At 47.6% G+C, this 22,888-nt stretch overlaps 1 protein-coding gene across 2 annotated transcripts in view; it reads right to left on the reverse strand.

Annotated features, from left to right (window-relative positions):
• The window catches only part of EEPD1 (endonuclease/exonuclease/phosphatase family domain containing 1), a 109,408-nt gene extending 98,639 nt beyond the window's left edge, over positions 1–10,769 (reverse strand). The window contains exons 1-2 of one of the 2 annotated variants that reach the window (XM_032871645.1): positions 10,320–10,769; positions 8,778–9,845 (exon numbers count right to left, since the gene is read on the reverse strand). In XM_032871645.1, the coding sequence (XP_032727536.1) occupies positions 8,778–9,655 (878 nt within the window). In that variant the 5' untranslated portion in view covers positions 9,656–9,845; positions 10,320–10,769. Of the gene's footprint in view, positions 1–8,777; positions 9,846–10,253 lie in introns of both variants that reach the window. The other variant, XM_032871654.1, reaches the window with a different exon arrangement.
• Positions 10,770–22,888: the final 12,119 nt, after the last annotated feature.

Here is a 22,888-nt window from a genome sequence, read left to right on the forward strand (position 1 = left end):
GAGGGGTGAGGATTTTGGGACAATGAGTCCCCGACCTTATAACTAGCTACAACATTTGAGTCAGTCTTCTAAGAAAATAATAGTGGGTCCATACCAACCTGCAGTTACCACAGGAGGTCTGCAATATACATATATGGCAAATATTGTCTTTAGACTATAGAAATAGTACATGTGGGCCCAGGGCCCAGATACCAGCATTTTTCAAAATATCCCATAGATGCTCTCCTAACTGACCTCTACTTGGGGGACCCAACAGGCTATCCTCAGTCCCTTCTGAGGGATGGATGGCCATGGCATGCTCAGTACTCCTGGCCAGATCAACTGTGTGTCACGTGTTCACCCAGACTCAGGTGTATCTGTCCCCAGGTTTATTTCAGTTGGACATGTGACTGTGGTCTCCTAAAATGTGACATCAAGAGATGAAATAGTGAGCAGAAAAAGAAGTGGTTTCTAAGTAAACTAAGACAAATGCTGGCAAAGCTTCTATAAAAGCAACTTGTTTAAAGAAACCTTTGGTATAATAGGTGTGGGTGAGACCACTGTAAAAGACTGAAAAGCCATAAAAATACAGTATCCTGCACTCAGATTGCTTTGCAAATATCCTTGCTCCACTCTGAAGAAACAAGGACAAGCTACACACACAGATAACATCTCAGATCAACATACTTAGGAAAGGTCATGGCCTAGGGAACTCAAAACAGGTTGGTTAGAGTAACATGTATTCTTATATGCAGGTGTGCAGACGAGGGCGATACGTAAATACAAGTACATACGAAAGCATTAGTGAGCTCAGAGTGGTTTTTATCATCCAAATTTGGGGTCTGATTGCTTGGTTATTGTCCAAGCTCCACCACTTAAAAGCTGTGTGACCTTGGGGGAAATTATGCAACTTCTCTGAGCCATCTCTCAGCATCTGTATAAGAGGGTTACTGGCGATACCCACTTGTGAAGCTGCTGTGCTCGGGACCTCAGCCACAGGAATGATCCATGTTAATTACCACTGTTTCTGTTCTTAGTACAACTACTAGGTCCACGAAGCCACTGAAAGTACAACCACCACTACTGGTGGGAGGGACATGCAGTGTTTTGCTGGTTTTTTTTTTTTTTTTTTTTTTTTTTTTAAATGAGTCCTCAACTTAAAAGCAACTGAGAACGACTCTTTAAAGACCTGACCGGTAGAGGAACACAGCGGCCTGAGCAGCAAAGGCTGCCCACCAAGCCAGGAAGGCCAGAGGAGTCCACAGCCTAAAGCCAATCATCGGTACTTCGAGGTCACCAAAAAGTTTACTTTTTTGCCATTTAAGAAAATGAAGACAGCAAAAAATTTTAAGTCAGACTGAATTTGCTTATTGAAAATACATTCTGAAGAAGTTTTTGTTTTTGTTTTTTTCCAACAGGATATTGGAGCAGTAGTTTAAAAAACAACAATCGCTCCGAGACCTCCTACTTGGAAAGACATGGTGCTTTTAGTACAAACTGAGAAAGACAAAAGTAGAGACGTCACCTACCCACTTTTGGGTGAGCAAACGGGATTGGGATCCTTGGAACACGGTAAAACTGCACTCCAAATGCACGCAGCCTTAAATGAGGCAACGTGAACAATATTGTCTTGGCCGCCGTACTGCGTTCCAGGAGCGTACCGTGGTCTCCGAATAAAACAATTGAAGGCCCAGCTTAACAGCTTAATCAGGTAATGACAGAACCAAAGTAGAATTCTCAGGAAACAGGGCCATTGGAAACAAATGCCAAAGCAACAGAGGTGGGGAGCTGTGCTCAGGAAAGAAAACCCAGGGTCTCTCTATCCAGCAGTTTGGTAGAAGAATTCAAGACTTTTCGTTACAATGAAACCTCTACTCTGAGCACACATCCCCAAGGTTCCTCTCCAGCTACTGGGCAGCTGTCAATCAAAATACTGCGGTAAAAGCTGCTGTCCCTACTGCGCCTGCAGACAGTCACAAGCAGCTGGGTCAGGAGGCTTCCGGGGTTCCTAAATATTTGAGGAGGACCACACACCTGGAGGGGCAGCAGGACATTTCTATGTGGCATCTGCTGGCTGCTTCGATGCCAGCAGTCACTGGTGTGAAATTTCCACTCAACTGCGCATCACTACACTCAGACCAGGGTGTCTGTGACGAGCACATCAAATATTGGTGAAATGTATCATTTTCTTATCCACAGACTGTTATTAAGGAATTCTGAGATAAAAATTGTGTAAAGTAGGGTAATTTTGAGATAAAAATAACACACCGCAAATAACACCTACCTCAATACTATTCCCTACTGTGAGGCACGGTTCTCAGGAACCTACTGTGCTCCCTGAGTATTTCAGATTATAAGCCTGGCCAGCGAGCCAGCCTGGACCCCCAAAGTGTCAGGAACTGCTGGAGGGCTGCTGGCTTTCACTGTGAGGACCACCACACGCTTATGCCCAGACCCCACCCTCCTCTCCACATTAGCTCCCTCCAAGCCACCTGACTTTCTCCTAGCCCCACATCCTTCCCCTGTATGAGGACTTGATCTATCTCCAGAGCCCAGCAGACAGGTACCAGATCCCTGTGCTTAAACGTCACCTCCTCCCTCACAGCCCAGCCCATGGCACGCTGTAAGTACCAGTGGATGTGTCGCCTAGCCGGACTGTGAGCTCCTTAACCACAGGGTAGTCTCTCCCTGTGTCCCCAAGCCACTGGGGGGAGGGGATAAAGAGGGGGTTCTTAATTGATGTTGAATTAAATTCAGTTAAATGTCTTTTAATAGAAATAGTTATCCCCAATCCCCCCAAATATGCCCTTGTTATATATGTAATTGATACTGTAAAGAAAGTGGCCCCATCAGATACCTGATTTGCACAGAGGACAGACCACAAGGCCTTTTCCTCCATCTACTATGGACCGAGACTCTCCCTGTCCTGAAGAAGCACTATGCACCCGTCCAGTGTGAGGCAAGAAGAGAGGGGAGGGGTGAGGCTAGCAAGTTGCATCATGTCAACGCAATGCATAGTCACAAGGGCTAGCCTGGGGTTCCTTAACCCCCTCTGAGCCTGCCTTCTAGGAATCCATGTGCTTAATCTCCCCAACATCTGGAACACAGGCATGGCTTTCCAGTCTTTGTTGCTAAAGGATGTTCTCGTCACCACCCACTCCCCCTTCTCCCCGTCACTATCCTCTGTAACCTTGACTCTGCAATTCAACCTTCTCAAACTGTACCCTCTACCGAACTCCAGGACCTGCTCCAAGTGCCTCCCCCTACTCTGGCAGCTAGAAGAGCCTGGTAACAGGTAAGTCACCAACCTTTGCTTCTAATCCTCTATGGCCTCCTCCTGCTAAAATAAGAGCCCTATCCATCTGGCCCTGCCTCCCCTCCTTCTGTAGCCCCCCTCAACTCCCCACCACCCACCATGCCCAGAACTCCGGCTTTCTGTCTAGAACAAGCACTCTCAGGGCTTTGCACTTGCTGGGTCCTCTAGTGAGTACTCTTCCCCCAAGCTTTTTCTATGCCTGGGTCCTTCTCATCCATCAGCTTTAGCTGAGGCCTTCCTTTACCCCCAGCCACCTCAGCAGGCTTCTCTTCAGCTCGCCTCCATCCTCTTCAGCATTCACCATTATCTGTCATTATCCATCATATATTGACTTGTCTAGCTCCTCACATGAGAGCAGGGACAATATCTTGTTATGAGGGGCCTGACGCAGAACCTCGTACCTAGTGAGAGCTCAAAAAGTATCTGTGGAAGAAATAAATAATAGAGGAATGAACAGCCCCTGGGAGAAGCACTACTATCAAACCTCCAAAATCAGATCCTAAATGGGCCCATCTTGTAAGACAAACTAACATCTCTCCCTTTGGTGAAATAAAGCCTGCCCTGTGCCCACCCCAGGACTTCCCTTCAGCCACACCATCTCCTCTTATTAATCCACAGCAGTCTTATTAAAGACCACCTCTCCCTCTGGAAACTACCCAGAACTCCTTGGCTCACAAAACCGGAACTCTGCCGTGGAGCTCAGCCAAGGTCACAGACTCACATTTGAGGGGCCGGGTGGAGAAGCCCTGATGCCCTCTGGACGGCTCTACCTCTGGCCATAAGCCCTGTCCTTCAGAGGAACAAAAACAGGAAGGGAGCAGAGGCCTCCCGGGGCCTGACTGAGCCCTAGAAGTCTAGGTGAAGCTCTGAGGCCTGGCCATCCGAGGCCCAAGACAGGGAGGAAAGAGCAGGTGGGCCAAGGGTCAGTCAAAGGACATGGTGTTTGGGAAAAGACACTTCCACTCCCCACCCTAAAATCACACACAGCCTGGCTTCAAATCGTGACCGCAATCCACATTTCTGAAGGCCACACAGATGCTATCTCATCGCTCTGCGCCTCAGTTTCCACAGTCAAAGCAGTTTTCATTATTTCTATTTTAAGAGGACTGCTGGCCATTTTGCCTCAGATGTTATGTCTGGCTGCATCCACTCACTGTTCAATCTCCCAGGATAAGCTCATTATTGGGATGGGAAAGATGCAACCCAAAATCAATCACACTCCATGACTTCCCCCACCCACCCACCCAAAATCTGGGTTTCTCAGACTCTTTGGAGGCTGAGCCACACAAGCTGATTCCCATTTACTTCACTCAAGTTAAATAACAGGCCAACCTGATTCCCGCATTTAGCATCTGCATGTTCACAGCCGCTACTCCGCGCAGTTTTCAATGAATGAATCAAACGACCACACGGCTTGCGTCTACATGGATCTTACTAATCATGTCTGATCAACTAAAATCCTATCTCGCACAACGTACTAATTCACCTTGTGCTTGGATACTGCAGACAGACATGTAGCAAGAAAACAGATTTAGAGCGTTATAAAGCTGAAGACTTCGACAGGTTCCCTTCTGATGGAGGCCGTGGGGAAATGCACAAGTAGGATAGTAAACCTATCTATCTATCTATCTATTTATTTATTTATTTATTTGGAGATTGTCAACGTCTGCTCCTCCAGGGCTTATGCTTCCAAAAACCAAAGGGACTTTTCAGAATAGAAGAGCTACTCAGCAAAAAGCGAAAATTAAAAATTAATCTTCATTCCATATGTGGGCTGTCCCCAAAATTTGCCAGGATGTTTAGCAGAAGCATTCCTCTTTCTGTCTTGCCTCATAAACACTGGACGAGGAGAAACATTGCCTGAGACTGAGATTTGGCAAAGGAATGTGATGAAACCCGTCAGCTCTGTGCCACAGGGTGATGTCCTTGAAGGCTCCTGGTGACTGCATGATTAGCTAGTTTTCTGCTGTCTTACCTAGGTCTTCATGTAAAACTCGGTTTTTTGTAGCTCACACATGCTCGTCCATCCAGGAGCAGCCTCTCAGGGCAAGAAAGGACTCTAGCCCTGATGTCCCACCCTGGCACCCTTTAGTGGAAGAAAGCAAATCCACAGAAAGGAAAATGAAGAGCCAGCTAGCAATTCCCTTTACAAAAAACGTTGTTTCTTTTTTTATTCTTTTTCTTTTTTTTCCATTTCTTTTTCAAGGCTTTTTTTCTTTCTTTCCTTAGTTACATTTAACAGATGGGAAAACTGAGACTTGGAAAAGTTAAGGAATTTCACTGATTTTACACAGAAAGTGTGGAGCCAAGGTTTCTTTTTGTTTGTTTGTTTGTTTTTTAATGCCTTTACAATGGATTTATTTTCTTGAATGTGACTGGCACACAAACTGGCAAGTGGCCTTGATTAGGCAGAGGGTGGGATGCCTGAACAAGAGGTAGGGTAAAGGCGGTGTGCTTACCAAACACAGTGTGCCTGCAAAGAACATGGGACTAAAGTGAGAAGGTCTGGGTCTTAGTCCCAGCTGAGTCACTAAGGAGCTATGGGATGGAGGCAAGCCGTTTAACTTCTTTGGTTTCAGTTTCCTCACCCAGAGATGGAGCATCATTACAAAAACAAGCATTATCCCCTTCCCAGGCTAATGGGGAAACCAAATGAATATGAAGTATCAGAAAATATGAACAAGACTTGTATTACATATACACATGTACAAAAATAAGAACCACCTTGAAAATTACCAGCACTCATTCTTGCTCAAACTACATGTATGTCCTCTTACTAATAAAGGGATCAATTGGAATGCGAGAGATTTTTGTGAATCAGGACGAACTCACAGCTCTTGGGGAATGTGCACTCTGTTCTGAGGACATGGGACCCACTCTGGAACAGGCAGCCATCTTTGGGTGCCCTGGGATAGTCACACAGACAAATGGATCCACTCCAGCTCTACAGGGGACCAAGCCCTAAGCCCATTACTGTATGTTGACTGGACACTAATAAGACACTAGGAGTGCCCAGAATACTCTGAACACATTGCGAACAGGCCAAAGAAACCACCAAGCCACAGGACAACCTAGCTGGCCAAGTGTGAGAAACGCGATGGGGATATAGGTCACCTTCCTGCTTACTTACAGGTGTTTCCTTCTCCATCCTACCAGGTCTGGGTAAGTTCTTCTTCCTCTCACCTGAGGACAGTATTTAAATGACTTCAACAAACCACCATCCCTCCAGGAAATCCAAAGAAGAAACACCAGGAGAAGTCCTAATTCCATGCGGGACAAGAGTTGCTAGTACTCTCCTCAGTGTGCCCTTGGCTGACCCAGGTCTACACTGCAGAGCAAAGACCACTCTGAGGCCAACCGGCCCCTGCTCTCTCTCCCATTCCCTACTCATCGCATTCATCTGTTTTAGAGGCGGAATAAGTCCCTCAAACTCTGGCCAGAAAGAGCATCATGAAGTTGAACAATTACAGGGATGATCAGAACAATCTAAGAAAATATAGTACCTGGAAAGTTCTGGAAGGTCTGTGTGGGTTCACGGACCTTGACGAGGTGCTTTACAGAGAAAACCACAGGGACAGTTGATGGCCCAATAAACAGCACAATGGGGCTCAAACTTCAGTGTGTATTGGAACTGCCCGGAGGGTGTGTGAAAACACAGAAAACCAGGGTTTCTGAGTCGGTCACTGACGCTGATGCTGATCCAGACACCACACTTGAAAAACCACTGTCACAGTAAATGGGCAAGAGCTGCCTGGTCTATTATTCTCTCTGGGGTGACTTCAGATCCTGATTCAACCCCCTTTACCCCCCCCCCCAAATGGAGCCTTAAGAAAACTCAAGATAGGGGGCACCTGGGTGGCTCAGTGGGTTAAAGCCTCTGCTTTTGGCTCAGGTCATGATCTCAGGGTCCTGGGATCAAGGCCCGCATCAGGCTCTCTGCTCAGCGGGGAGCCTGCTTTCCCCTCTCTCTCTGCCTGCCTCTCTGCCTACTTGTGATCTCTGTCAAATGAATAAAATCTTTAAAAAAAAAGAAAAAAGAAAACTCAAGATAGGAATTAAACAGCCATCCCTCCCTCTTCCCCCCCTCCCCTTTCCCCCACAAGCACCTACGTTGCTAATGGATAAAGAGAACAATTATCAGGCCGTTCCTGATAAATATCACCCAGCGCTGAGTCTAGTTCTCACCTGTGTACAAGACGATTTGGTAAAAGGAGTGAGCTACAGCACAAGGCAGGGGACACAGCTGTGCAGGAGGAGCGCTCAGGAGCTCTCCCGGTCCAGTTCTCTGACCTGCTGCATGATCCCTCAGTCCTGTGATGAGAGTGTGCCATGGGGACAGTGCCAGGGAAATGGTGTGACCTGGTTTTCTCCTCACTCCTTTATCCTGACACTCTACCACAACGCACCGCGACTGCCCGCCAAGGACTCACTTCTTGTCACTAAACTGTTGCCCGTCAGGCTCACTGACAAGCCAGTGCAAAGGCAAGTAGCCAGTGGCCACAAACATGCCACCCTACGTCTGGCCGGTAGCAGGAGTACGGTCCCTCAAGACCAGACTCGGAGGATTTCTGACCCAGAAAATATTTCTGACCCATTAAAAATATTTCTTTTCCTTCCCAAAGCTGATTACATGATACACTATAGTATTTTACTAACAGCAGGAGTTAACTGCTACAATCATATTGTTTTGTTTCATGGGTGGGGGGGGCAGTAACGGAAGTTCCTACAGAGAGCAGTGTTGTGAATGATGTAAACATGCTGCGGTAAGAGCCCTTCCTACAAGTCTCTCCCCCTGTGGTTCAAATGGGAAAATCTGGCCAATATTCACCACATGTCAGCCTGACCTTTCCTGGCTATGGGGACAAGAGAGGTTACATACATTTGGGGCCGCAATAGTGGGCCTGAACACCAACTTCAGGCTAAATAAGGAAAAAGAATGAGGAGTGATTCATTCACAGCATTTCGGTGAATATACACAGCGTATGTGTTTGCAAATACCTGCCTTTTCAGATGATTTTGTGCACACAAATAGGCATATTTGGTGAGACAAATGTGACTTTCCCTCTCATTTAAAAAAAAAAAAAATCCAACTAGCTCTCTTCTCATATGCAAAACTGTGCAATGGTTCCCAGGCCTCTGAGTGCCTGATTTGGTGTAAACCCCACAAAGTCTTCTGAGTCAAACAGCATTCTCCAAAGCAATAACATCAACCCAATCTCCACTTACCCCCCAAATTAGGAACTGATCTTGGATATATCTCGTTCAAGATAATATGGGCCACAAGCCCGAATGGCTGTATTCAAAAAAATTCTAGAGCAGGAGAGTTCAGCCACAGTGACAGTACTGACTGGGGCCTCAAGAACACTGATTAAATAGTCTTGCCCTCTCCCTATCTCCAAAAGAGTCCACTCGTTTGCATGCCCAGATGAGGCCATGCGAGAACTGCCTTAACACCCAATGCCCCGGTGGTTCCCGCCCTCACCTGTTTTCCAGGAGGGTCATGCACACCACTTCTCGCACTCCAGGGTTGTTGGCCTTCTCCACTGAGCAGCCCTGCAGGTTCCAAGTGGCCAGCCTCAGCACTGGCCGCCCATCCCTTGTGCCTCCAAAGGCCTCCACGGAAGGGCGCGTGGAGATGATCTGGGTGGGCCCCCCCGGTGGCAGGTCCAGGTCCTCACTCTGCAGGCTCAGCGAGGTAGGACTGGGGTGAGGCTTGGCGGTGAAGGTCAGGCCTCCATTGGTGTGGGTAGACGGGGGCCTGGACCGCTCTGCAAACACCTGGTGTCGGATCCTGTCGAGGAAGGCAGCATTGATACCGCCCATCCTCACCAGGTCCTCAACGCTACGGAAAGGCCCATGCTCACGGCGGTAGTCCACGATGCTGACTGCCATCTTCTCTGTGAGGCCGCGTATGCTCATGAGCTGAGCCGGGGTGGCCGTGTTGATGTTAACCCGCGGGGTGAGGGGCACAGCGGTGGCCAGGTGGTGAGGCTGCTGCTCAGTGAGTAGGTCCCGCCGCAGGGAGCTGGGAGAATGCTGCGCCGAGCTGCCCTTGCTGCTCACGCAGATCTCGAACTTGACCTGCTCCAGTTTGGTGGCACCCACACCGCTGACCAGCGCCAGGTCCTCCACCTTTTTGAAGCCACCGATGTACTCGCGGTACTCCACGATGCTGCGGGCCACCGCACGGGTCACACCAGGCAGGGTCATCAGCTCCTCCTCTGTGGCCGTGTTGATGTTCAGTCGTTCCTGATTCACCAGAATGTTGCTGAAGTTGCAGGCCGCGCTGAACTTGCGGTTGTGGGACAGGTCCGAGGGGTCCCGCGGTATGGAGCGGTGGCAGCCCAGCGTGCTCCCCATGCCGGCCAGGGTCAGTGGTCTGGGAAGGCCTCACCACCGCAGAAGAACTCTCTGGCTAGGGAGGAAGCCCAATAGACCTTACTGGCACAGAAAGAGGGCAGGTTCAGGATGCAGGGAATGAAACAGTTACCAAAGACAAACACTAAATCTCCACGCTCAGGGTGTCCAAAAGTACCTTTCACTTGGCCACCTGGAAAACAAATTAATAAACACACAAATCGATTGAATGAGTTAATCAGTTTGCATTAGCACTCCCTATCTAGAGCAGGAATTTTAACCAGGAGTCCCAGGCTGATGGCTGTCCGTGAACTCCTAAACACACACAATGAGGCTGGCCCATATGGATTTTCCTCTGGAGAGGTCCGATTTTTGTCATATCGAGGTCCAAACAGACTATGAGCTGCTTCTCTTGGAAAGAGACCTATCCTCATCAACCCACATCTCTGGTCTCTGCCTTTCTCACCTCTGGCAGCGAAGAGGCCATCCTCCCCTTAGGTCGCCCCCACCTGGGCCCAGGAAGAACGGAGAGCGCATCTCCCACGCCCACCCCTCCTCCTGACACTCAGCACCATCTGCAACTTGGGAATCCCGTCCTTACTAGTGCAGGTACTGAGAAGGGACTTGTCGACCTCCACCAGACCCGCCGCCGGTCCCGGCGCCCCACCTCTCCGCTGCTCCCCCGGGGCGTCCTTCCACCTGCGGCTCAGAAGCCTGAGCCTAGCTCAGGACCGCGCGGGCCGCCTGCCTCCAATCCGGGCGCCCGCGCGTGTATGGTCAGTGGCTGGGCCGCCTCCAGCCGCGCGTCCCGGCTCTTTCTGCGGGAGAAACTCTCAGAGTCGCTCTCCCAGAGCCGGCAAGAGCTGCAGGGCTGCGCGGAGGCGGCAGCGGCGGAGAAATCCGGCCGCCGTGGCTGCACCAAGTCTCGAGGCTGCACCAGGACTTGCGGCGTAGCCGCAGTTGCGTTGATCTAGCCGAAAAGTCCTGCTCCCGACTCGGACGCGGGATCCGCCAGGACCGCCTCAGTGCCCAGCACCAAAGCCACAGCTCCAGCTCGCCGTCGGTGTCAAAGCCAAAGTCCTGGCCGCGCCGCCCGCGCCTCCGCCGGCACCACGGCCACGCCTCCCCCCGCGCGGCAACTCCTCCCGGGACTCCAGAGGGAACGTGGGGGCGGGGCACGAACGCCAGACTCGAGCCCGGGAGAGCGGAACCCGAGCGCGCTGGGGCGGGGCCCTGGAGTCCGGGGGCGGGGACACGGCTCCCGAGGGGCGGGGCCAGAACGCGAGAGGGTGGAGTACGGAGCGGGGAAGTGTGAGAGGCGGGGCCCTGGTGCTCGGGGGCGGCCCGAGCGCGTGGGGGTGGCCCGAGCGCGTGGGGGTGGAGATGGAATACGGGAGAGCAGGGGCGGAGCCACGGCGGGAGGGGTGGGCCGCGGGGGCACGGAGGCGGGATTTAGGGACTGAGTGGGCGGGGCCGATGCTCAGGCTGCCTCTGCAGGTCACACCGAGGTTACCCTGGGTCCTGCAGCTCTCGGGGGGTTGAGGGGAGTGGTTTTATCAGAGACCCAGGGCTGGATGTGCGGGATGGAGGGTGTTTAGTCTTGCCCGAGGGGAGACCTGGCAAGCTGCTTTACGGCAAGAAGAGCCCAGGGCGCAAACACTACCAGGCCAACAGCCTGAGTTTACATCATCTTTGGGGCATGGGGCAGGGTCTGGGCACTCCTTGTGGGGAGGGAGACCTGCGTGTCAGGGGCCTCGCTCAGTTCAGTTCAGCAGTCAAGCTGAGAACTTTCCAGAGGGGACTGAATGGGATCTTTTTAACTTGACCCCCCCAGACTTTCGACCTCCTCTTTTCTTCCACTGGAGAATTAATTACCTTTGCACTGCTCAGAGAGAGATGTCCTCACAACGTTAGTAACTCACTGCCCTGCTAGGAGAGGGCATGAACCACCGATTACTTAGAGATGTGCTCGAAGACGTCTCTTAATAGGGTTGCTTGTTTGAACGTATAGCGCTCTGAGTAAACATGGTTATGTTCCTATAAGGATTAAATTTAATCATTAAGAAGACAGAAAATGCTAGATGGAAAGGGAGATTGCTTAACAAAATTCAGAACAGTTTTTGGATCATACCACTAAATGACATTGTAGTTAAAGATTAAAGAGCCTGCTGAATTACAGCGGGTACAGGGAGCTGGAGTATTCGATTAAACAAACCATGTGGTGATAGTTTTGAATACTTTGACCCTGGGCATTTAGTGTCCTCTGAAGTTTCATTCCCCCAGCCAATGTGACCAATGCTCCTGCTTTAAATTCCCAGGGCTAGGTCAGCAAAAACAGTAACTCTTAGGGAAGGCAGAAAGCACTTTAGATGTGAAATGAGAAGCAGCCAGGGCTTGGCAAAAGCTATTGCCTTTCTGAGGCACAGTCCCCTACTGTGCATACTAGTCAGGACTTAATCACAAGTGACAGAAATACAAGTTACACTAGCTTATACAGAACAAAACAAAACAAAAAAGTGGGGGTTCTGTGTTCTTGTGTGCAAAAGTTAAGGAATAAAGCCTATGTCAAGCATGGCTGCATCCCGCTCAAATGATGTCATCAGGACCTGGTCTGACTCTCTCCTCCTATCTCCTCCATCCACCACCCCACTCTGCAACTCTAGTACTAAACTACATCATGCCAATCCTTTCCTCCTGGAATCCTGTTGTGATAGGAGAACAAATGTTCAGAAAAAGCACGAAAATCCTTTGTAGAGGAGGAAAGTCTTTGTTGAGCATAATGCCTTGATGAGCCTTTGCGGCTGTGGACAGAGAGCCTGGGGGTATGACCAGTTGGAAATAGCAGTAAAGAAATCACATATTTTATTACACAAACCAGGACACTTTGCAGGGTAAAAGGGACACTATTAACTTCACTTGCACAGCTGGCATAACCTGGTTAATCTAAGCATATATTAATCTGGTTAATCTAAACATATGGTAGAAATGAAGCCAAGAGGTAGCAAAACCGCTGCGCATTGAAACAAACAAAACCACAACATGATGAAATTCTAAATGACTGGCCATACCAAATGTTGGTGAGGATATAGAGCAATTGAAACTCACACATTGGTGGTAGGAGTGTGGGACAGTATAACCACTTTGGAAAGCAGTCTGGCAGTTTCTACCATATGACCCAGCCACTCCACTCGTAGGTATTTACCATAGAGAAATGAGAGCATGAAACCCAAAGACTTGTACATGAATGTTCTAGGAGCTTTGTTAAAGCCAAAGACCAGAAACAACTCAAGTCCACCAGTAGGTGAATGGATAAACAATAATATCCATAGGACGGGCTACTACCCAGCAATAAAGACAAACCTCTAATACACACATTATTGAAGAATATCATCGTACTGAATGAAAGAAGCCAAGCAAAAAAAAAAGAGAACATACTGCTTGATTCCATTTACACAAAACTCTAGAAAATATAAGCTAACCTATATGCAGAGAAAACAGATCAGCAGCTGCTTAGGGTAGTGATGGATGAAGGAGTGGATGAAAAAGGGCACAAGGAAATTGGGTGGGGAGGTCATGGAAATGTTGTTGGAGAGGTCATGGTTTCAAGAGTGTGTGTCTGTCAAAACAGAGAATTGTACACTTTAAATATGTGAAGTTTAGTGTTCTTCAATTATGTCTCAATAAAGTTGGGAAAAAAACATTCAAAAGATAAAAAGGACTGCTCTTTGAACTAGAAGAGGGAGGAAAGGAGGAGGAGGAGGAGGAGGAAGAGGAGGAGGAAGAGGAGGAGGAGGCAGGATTATTTTGGGAGGAGGAGGAGATGAGCCAGGGTGAGGAGGAGGGAGGTGAAGGGGAACAAAGGGACCCAGGAAGAAGTTGAGTCTGGAGGAAACAGAAGAGAAGACCAGCAAACATTCCCAGTGAGGGAGGGATGGGGCCGAGGGAAAGAGGATACCAGTGGCTTTAAGACTAATGATGACCGACAGTCTGTTTTATCTGCTGTGCTCTTCTCTAACCCCCACACTTATACCCTGAACCTCTAATAAGAAAGGTAATGGCCTTGAATGAGTGTTGTTCAGGAGAAATCAGGTAGAGGAGCTGAGCCTCTCTGGGTAGCTATGGGATGGCGAGACGGGGGCAGCTGAAATATGCAAGATGAGGGAGAGATCCGGAATTCACTGGAACAAAAATCTCAGGGTGACCTGGTGACATGCCTGACTTTCACGAATCCCCACTGAGATTGAGAGCTTGGCTGGGATCCTGCTACACAGGGAATGGAAGGTTGAGCTGTTGTCACGTGACCATCCAAGGACAGGAAGCGAGGGTCTGGCTGACATCTGTGTGACAGGAGTCTGGCAGAGGACAAGGGTCCCATCATTCCTGCTGAGTGCCACACCCTGTGGCCCCTGCTCCTTCCAACAGAGATATTGCCTAGGGCCTTGGTCAGAAGGACAGAGTGGTGGGGGTCGCTGTCCTGCTTCTTAGTTGGTGGTTTCAGAGGTAAACAGTGATTCAGGAGAAGGTAGAGGTGGTAGAAGGAAAGAAGGGAAAGCAGTTTTCAATGTTCAGCTTCAACATCCATGGCTTTGGAGATACAGTGATGGGTGTCATGATCTTTGCCAAAGGCCTTAAGAGGCCGGCATTCCCCTTATAAGGCTTCCTCCTCAGCAGAGATGGTCTAGAGGCCCTGCAGCATGTGGGACTCAGTGCTAACAACACTAACTTACTACATAAAAAAGAAAAAAGAAATGAAAAAAAAAAAAAAAAGAGAGAGAGAAATGAGAAAAAAAATATTGAAAAATAAGAAATAAGCAAAGAGTGAAAAGAATAAAGAAAAAAATGAAAAGGATAAGAAACAAAGGGTGATAAGGAATAAAGCAAAAAAGCAACACTGGGAAAAGACTAAAAGTAAAGAAAGAAAAAATGTTAAAACTAAAATAAAAAAAATGAGGAAAATAAAAATTTAAAAAGAAAAAAGACAAAAATGAAGGAAAAAAGGGGAAAAAGTAGAGGAAGACAGGGCAAAAATGACCAGCAACATACAGTGTATGATACTGTGATATAGGAAGAAATATGTGTTTGGTCTTCAACCCCAGGCCCTGGTGCAGAGCTTCTAAAACCCTAGCTATTTTCGGGAGCGGTGAGAGTGAAAGGAACGCCTTTTGTTATTCATAATAAGCCCCTTCAAAACGGGACAGGAGTTTCTGTTAATGAGATAAGCGGTGGCTCCCCTCCCCCTCCCGAGCTTTAGAAGGGGGGCAGGTTACCAGAGAAACCGACCACGTGATTGCTTGGAACTCCTTTCAGCCACTCTCCTTTGCCGCCCCTCCTGGTCCCCCAACTTCCAAGGAGAGAAAAGGGGCTAGGGATTAGTCACCCATGACTAAGGATTTAAGCACACATACCTCTAAGGGAACCTCCATAAAAATCACTGAGTGAAGGGGTCAGAGCTTCTAAGCTGGTGAACGCGCCCAGGTGCCAGGGGGTGGCACACCCCGGAACTCCGCAGGGACAGGAGCTCCTGAGCTTGGGGTCCTCCATGCTGCCACATGTAGCTCTTCATCTGTCAGTTTGCATCCTTTCTAACTGACCAGTCATACCAAGTAAAGTGTTTCCCAAGTAAAGTGATCCTTATAGCAAAAAGGATCAGCCCCGGGGGAAGGGGTGGGGTGTGGAAACCACCATATCGCAGCCAGGTCAGACAGAAGTGCCAGTGAACTGGGGACTTACCTCTTACACGTGGCATCTGAAGGAGAGTCAGTCTTAGGTGACCAAGCTCTTTAATCTGTGGGTTTTGCGCTGATTCTGGGCAGGGTCTGAATTCAGTTAAATTACAGGACATTCAGCCAGTGTTCTCAGAATATTGGAGAATTGTTTGGTGTAAAAGACCCACACATTTGGTGTCAGAAGGGTGGTGAGTGGAGAAATCGTTTTCTTTTATAGACAAAAGTTGAAGAAGGAAAAAAAAGTTAACTTTGGTGACAGTCCCTCAGGTGAGCAAAGCCAGCTTCCTAAACTAGAAGGATCAAACACCTAACGAAGCCCAGCCAGAGACGTTTATAGACTCTCAAAATTAAGTAACAATGGCTTTAACATCCATGGCTCTGGAGATACGGTGATGAGGAAAACACATGATTTCTCTATTCCCAGGGCTGCGAGGCCAGCAGAATGCAGATATTAAATCAGCAAGAGCAGAACATGTTAGAATAAAGGAAAGGGGAAGAGGATACAGCTGTACATTAAAAATAACTGAGTGTAGGGTAGTTCCTTGGGAGGCAAGGATGACACCTGACAGATGGATAAGGAAAGATGCCCCAACCCCCAAAACCTCAGTCCTTGAAGAGAGGCCCCATTTTCTCAGTCAGCAAGGGGTTTGGCCAGGCTACTGACATTTATGCTGGCACCAACCCTTGGGCAATGACCACGCTAGATTCCGTCCTAAATATTCGTTTGACATCAACAGTAGTTTTGTCACTCTCCACCACAGCCAGCTTCTGTGCTCCCAAAATGATGAAACACAAGCCACTGGCAGTACACTTGAACTTTCTATATGAGACCCTGCCTCCCTGGGAGTCATGGCTTTTGATGGCCCAGAATCACCACGGATGGACCCCATGGACAGTGACAATGGATATACTATCAGCCTTCACATTTCTTCTGCTGCTCTGTGTGCAGACCCTCAGCTGTGAAACTCACCATTAGGACCATTTTCACTGGGTTCTCTAAATGAGCCTGTTGCTCTGCTATACAGCAGTATGGGGTAGACTGTGACATTGATGGTCCCCTGTGAGTCATGTTTCCCAGTACTCTCATCCCTGTGTGATCCCTTTCCATGTTGACTCTGGGCTTGGCCATGTGATTTGCTAGGACCAGTGGGACATTAACATAAGGCAAGCAAGGATTTGATAAGCCCTTTCCCATTGGATCTTGTCACTGTGGAATGTTTCCTCTTAGATTCCAGCTGCCATGCTAGAGGGAAGTTCTGGCTTTCCTGAGGTTGGGAAGGGGCACCCCAGCTCACAATCAGTGCTAAGGCCTCACATGGCTGAAAGAGACCTTTTTTGGACCTTCTAGCCTAGCCCAGCCACCAGCTGGATGAACCCACAGGAGTGAGCCCAGGAGAGACCACAAGGAGCAGAGAAAGCCACCTAGCTGAGCCCAGCCAACTCTACAGGACTATGAGAGAGAACACACTGTTAGAGGTTTATAAATATTGAAAAGGTTGTCTCCCAGCAATATCTATCAGATAGATGTGATCCTCAGGCCTTGTTTTTCCAGAAAGAAAAGCCAATGTCAGTCCTGAATGTAGTCCCCTTTACAATTCATTGACATCTGTCCCATTCTTAGAGTGATCTCACCAGGCTTTGATTTCCCTCAAAGAAAGTGGTTTGAAGGCTTTTTTTCAGCTGGATCACAAGATAATTCCGAAGCATTCAGGGCCATTCTCTTATAAAGTGGAGACTGCCTGTGAAGGCTGTGGAGGTGCCAGCCATCCTCTCGTCTGAACCCTGTGAGCAAAGGCAGGGCACGTAGGCCCCTTTCTCTTTGGATGCACGAAGTCCTCTCGTGGCGGGCTGTGAACGCATGGCATCAGTTACGTCCTGCTCAGTTCTTGCCGGCACTGTCTGTGTCCAGCACCTGGCCCATCTCCCACACTCTCTTGACAGGCTCCGTGGAGCTCATGATCTTCATGCTCCGTGGGAAGTGCAGGGAGCATGCCTGCCTCCCAGCATGTCTTCTTGTTTCTGTCACTGCTCTGGCTACCTGAGGTCTGGTCGTCTCCAGGCTCAGCTGCATGTCAGGTCTTTCTGGCTGACCTCCAACACAGGTGCGGATGAAGGTGAAGGACCTTTCCTTTCCCAGTGACCCCCTGCAGGCCCTGGCTGTGGCCAGAGGGAGAGGATGGGGTCACACCATCAGGCAAATTCTGGTGGTCAGGTACCTGTCTCAATTGCTGGTGTGGAAGGCGTGGCATTTCCTTTGGGGGATACAATGGCAGGGGAGGGGGAGCTGGTTCCATTTGGGACTCATCACTGCTTCTGGTGTGTGGGTGCTGGGGAGGCTACAGGACCATGTTGGGGACTCTGCTGGGATGGTCTTCCTTTCTCCACCAGGTAGAGGACTAGCAGATGCTTTGGCTGAGCTGCTGGCCTTCTGTCCTAACTCCTGGTCTTCCTCAAGCCACAATTCTTCTGTCTTGCTGCCCTGCCTCTTCTCAGACTGGAAGGTAGAGGTGGAAATGGCAGGCTCACTGAAATTCTACTGCTTCGGGAGTGATGCTGTATCTTGCAGGATGAGTATAAATGGTAGCTGTGGGCGGGACCAGCCCAAGGGTGGGGCTTCAGCCTGATGGGGTGGCCATCTTGTTCAGATCACTTACAGGACTGAGCACAGAGATTACCATCACTTCATCATACTTCTGACCCATCCGTGAGTCCTTGTTCCTTTCCCACATGTAGCCTATGGACACTATCAACTCTGTTACCCAGGCTCCTTGTGGTTAGAGAGTGGTTCTATGTAAAGCATTAGTTCCTTCTCGTGGTCCATGTCCACCCACAGAACCTTCATGATCACCTCTATCTTCCTTGATGGGACCGAGGACAAAGAGTTTCTTGAGGTTTTCACATTCCGTGGACATGTAGAAGGGAACATCGTATATTCTGCTCAATATGCATTCTCACAATAAAGAAAAGAAGTTAGAGGGGCGCCTGGGTGGCTCAGTGGGTTAAAGCCTCTGCCTTCGGCTCAGGTCATGATCCCAGGGTCCTGGGATCGAGCCCCACATCGGACTCTCTGCTCTGCAGGGAGCCTGCTTCCTCCTCTCTCTCTCTCTGCCTGCCTCTCTGCCTACTTGTGATCTCTGTCTGTCAAATAAATAAATAAATAAATAAGAAAAAGAAAAGAGAATTTAAAAATGAGAAAGATGGAACAGAATAAAGAAAAACTCATAAAAATGAAATTTAAAAAGGAGAAAAAGACAATAAAGGTAATTGGGAAAAGTAAAAGGTTAAGAAAAATAAGAAAACAGGAAAAAGAAAGGGAGAAATGCAACAGAAAAAAATATAAATTGCAAAATTATAACTAGAGGGATTAAAAAAATAAGAAAGATAAAAAAAGGAAAAAATGTAAATAAACAAAATAGACAAAAAGTCAAAAAGGAAAATACTTAATTTTGGTGAAAGTCCCTCAGGTGACCAAAAACCAGCTTCCTAAGCTAGAAGGACCAAAAATCTAGGCTGAGCCAGGACTTATATAGGTGCGTAGAATTCCATAACAATGACTCCTTATGAATCATAGCAAGAGATGGACCTATCACAGCCAGGGATACTCCACAGTGGCTTTTTAACTTTTTGTCTCAAGAACACTTTACCATTTAAAAAAAAAAAAAGGCTTTTGTTTATGTGGATTATAGCAATAGGTATTTGCCTTATTAGAAACTAAAACCTGTAGGATGCTTCAGTGGCTTTTCCACTCTGGTTTGAAAAGTCATAAAAAATTTTCAGTTCAACACTTGAAATACTCGATTCTTTTTATCATTAAGCTCAGATTGGTTGGTCTCAAAATAATGCTCCAAGTTAACTGACATCATAAGACTCTATAGAAATGTCCCTTTGCATAAAACAATGTAATTTTTTGTCTGGTTTTAGAATGAGGGCAAAGCTGCTCTCTTAGAATCAGTTAAAGGAGTGTCCTTTCCACTTCTATCCTCTGGAAGAAACTGCAGAAAATTGATATCATTTCTTCCTTAAATATTCAGTACAATTCACCCATGAATCCATCTGGGTCTGGTGCTCTTGTTTTGGCGGGTAATGAATACTGATTCTTCTTTAATACGTAGAGGCTTATTCAGACTTCTGTGTAAGCTTTTTCTTTTTCTTTTTTCCAAAATGAAGTTTTTAGGGAGAATTAATACAAACATTTCCATGACAGTAAACTAAATAAAAAAGAGAGTGAAAAAAAGTTTCCCCATTGAGGTTCCATGGGTCTGTTTGCTGATATATTTGCCACCACCTCCCTGACTGCCAACACAATAGAGGCACGTATTTCTTCCCGTTCACTCCATGGACACGGGAGGAGACAGTTTCCAATCAATTTTACATGCAAACCTGCATCCGATTTGGTTTTACTCAATGGCTGAGCATCAGCCCCCATGACAGAGCTCAGTACCAGTTAAAAACAGACACCTCCATTCACAACTTCAGGGAATTCAGAAGTGTTTCTCCTGCCTTCACTGGACTTGGCCTTTTCCCAGGCAAGCGGCTTGAAAGGCAGGAATGAAACTTTGGCAGCCCCGGATTGGGTTTCTTTGCATCAGATTTCTCCTTTAAAGCTCATAGTCTACTGGCTGATACATTGTTTCATTTCATGGCGGATAATTGAAGGCCTTTGTCCTTTCCGGGACATGGTAAATGTCTCTCCAGCTGGCATTTGATTCCTTATAGAGCATTTGGCCGGAGGTTATTGGAGCAAAGTCCCAACAGAACGAGGTGGCTTCATTAACACCACGACGGAGGACATTTACCATCAGAAGCACTGGGTTGCCCTCCCTTTTTCCCCATCCAGAATAATTGCTGTTACAGAAAATAATACTCATTAATCTTTAAAGGTGATGTGGTTATCATCATCACATTTGGGAACTCGTGCTCCCGTTTGCTTCATTTCCTCTTGAAAGCAACACTTCCAGTTAGTTTCAGACTTCCCTTTTTCACAGAACAGTTTATTCTTTCTTGTTTATTAAATTTGAGGGTTTATAAAAACATTCTTCTTGGTAGAGCCTATTTCTTGGGTTTCTTGAATGCCTAATTAGGAGGCTTCTCCTTAGCACAGAATATTCCAAAACCAGAACAGGGAATGAGGCAGCTACTCCTATCTTAGGATAAATCATGGCAATGCCCTTGGACCCTATACTTCTGGGGGTGGGGTGAGCAGGCTCCTCCAGCCAGGCTATGGGCCAGGAGGAGGGCACACTGCTGGGTGGAGCTGGGGGAAAGGCTCTCATACACACAGGAGCAGCAGGTGGCCCTCCCCTGCCTCTCCTCCCTTTCAGGCTCACCTGGCTATAGCTGGTCCCCACTGTGGATGCCCTGCCAGGTTCAACCTCACTATGCATTTTTCTGATTCTCACCTTGTCTTCTCTTTCTGATGCTTTTTTGGGTGGGGGGACACTTTCTCCTAAATACTGGAAAAATAAGTCCTGGTAAGTTGGTCCCTGACCTCACAGCCCCACTTCCAGTAATAATTCCCTTAAGAAATAACATCAGAGGCCTTAAAGAGCATCCCCCAAAGTGTGATCCAGCGGTAGTGAGAAAGAGGAATTGAGGAGATCCCAGATGCATCATTAAATATATTGAACCACTCAAAGGGGAATCTGTCCCTTTTCATTTCTCTGACCATCACTGTGGTTGTGTTGGGGAGGAAACTCTCAGTTTGGGGCCACCATGACCAGAATATGTTCTTACATTTGTGCATCTCATTCCATAAAGAAAATGCTGACCTCAGGCTCAGAATTTTGGCAGGCACTAGGATCTACCTAGAATTTAATTATATTGCTTTCCATCTTGGAGGAGGGGGGTTTGTTTTGTGGCTATCTTGTATTTATAGAAAAAGATACAACTGTTCATATAGTCATACATTCCCATGCCCAGATGGTACTCAGATATGGTAATAGACCATGGGGGTATACAAGAAAGGCTGCCCAGGGAAGGCTGCATTTTAAAGGCAGTGATTCCTAACCTCACAACACCTAGGAATCCCAGGGTAGTTGTCAAAATCCCAAAGCCCAGGCCATTCCCCAAGACCAGTTCCATCAGAAACTCTGGGCATGGGATCTAAGGAAGGGTGTTTGTTAAGCCTCCAGATGACTCCAGTGCTCAGCTTAGAGACAGTGCTTCCAACTGATCCTAAGTCTGAGTGTAAATGAGAATGAACCTCTTTTCCACACCAAAGCGGCAGGATCAGTGTCTGGAACATGAATAACCAGGAATGACCACAGTCCTAACAACACAGCCAAAAAACCATAGAATTTTAGAGCTGGAGGGAATCTGAGAGCACAGAGTCTAGATCTTCATTTTATCTTTGAGGCCTTGAAAGGCCAAGAAGGTTTCTGGGAATTGCCCCCTAGGAGGCCAGGGTAGGGCTCCTTTCCCAGCACATGCTGCCTCTCTCGTGGCTATAAGGGCCTCATTTGTGGATTGATCTGGAAGAAACTACAGTTTGTTTGTTTGTTTATTTGTTTAAGATTTATTTATTTATTCAAGAGAGAGAGAGCGATGGGGGGAGAGAGAGAGAGAATGCTCATGAGAAGGGGGAGGGTCAGAGGGAGAAGCAAACTCCCCGCCAGGCAGGGAGCCCGATGCAGGACTGGATCCCAGGAAGCCAGGATCATGACCTGAGCTGAAGGCAGTCACCTAACCAGCTGAGCCACCCAGGAACCCAACTACAGTCTCTTTTGAGGAATAAGTTAAGAGACACAAAAAGTTGGAAAGTCGGCTCCCAGAAAGTACATAAAAGAGATATTATACAAGTACATAAGGGAATTATATTATTATACCAAGCCCAAGAGGTACCATGGACATTCTATAGTTAGAAAGTGCTAGATTAAAGAAATTGAAATGAGTTTCATCATTGCAGGACCTCTCAGGGCCTTCAATTTACTAGCATGCATAGGGAATCTCTGGAAGGAAAGAGTACAGGCAGCACTTATTTGCCCTTTTTTTTTAATTTTATTTTTTATAAACATATATATTTTTCCCCCAGGGGTACAGGTCTGTGAATCGCCAGGTTTACACACTTCACAGCACTCACCATAGAACATACCCTCCCCAATGTCCATAATAACCCCACCCCCCCAACCCCCCTCCCCCCAGCAACCCTCTGTTTTGTGAGATTAAGAGTCACTTATGGTTTATCTCCCTCCCAATCCCATCTTGTTTCATTTACTCTTCTCCTACCCCCTTAACCCCCATGTTGCATCTCCTCTCCCTCATATCAGGGAGATCATATGATAGTTGTCTTTCTCCGATTGACTTATTTCGCTAAGCATGATACCCTCTAGTTCCATCCACGTCGTCGCAAATGGCAAGATTTCATTTCTTTTGATGGCTGCATAGTATTCCATTGTGTATATATACACCACATCTTCTTTATCCATTCGTCTGTTGATGGACATCTAGGTTCTTTCCATAGTTTGGCTATTATAGACATTGCTGCTATAAACATTCGGGTGCATGTGCCCCT

This window comes from Lontra canadensis, unplaced genomic scaffold (assembly GCF_010015895.1).
Source record: "Lontra canadensis isolate GAN:19392208 unplaced genomic scaffold, GSC_riverotter_1.0 scaffold2, whole genome shotgun sequence".
Taxonomy (NCBI): Eukaryota; Metazoa; Chordata; class Mammalia; order Carnivora; family Mustelidae; genus Lontra; species Lontra canadensis.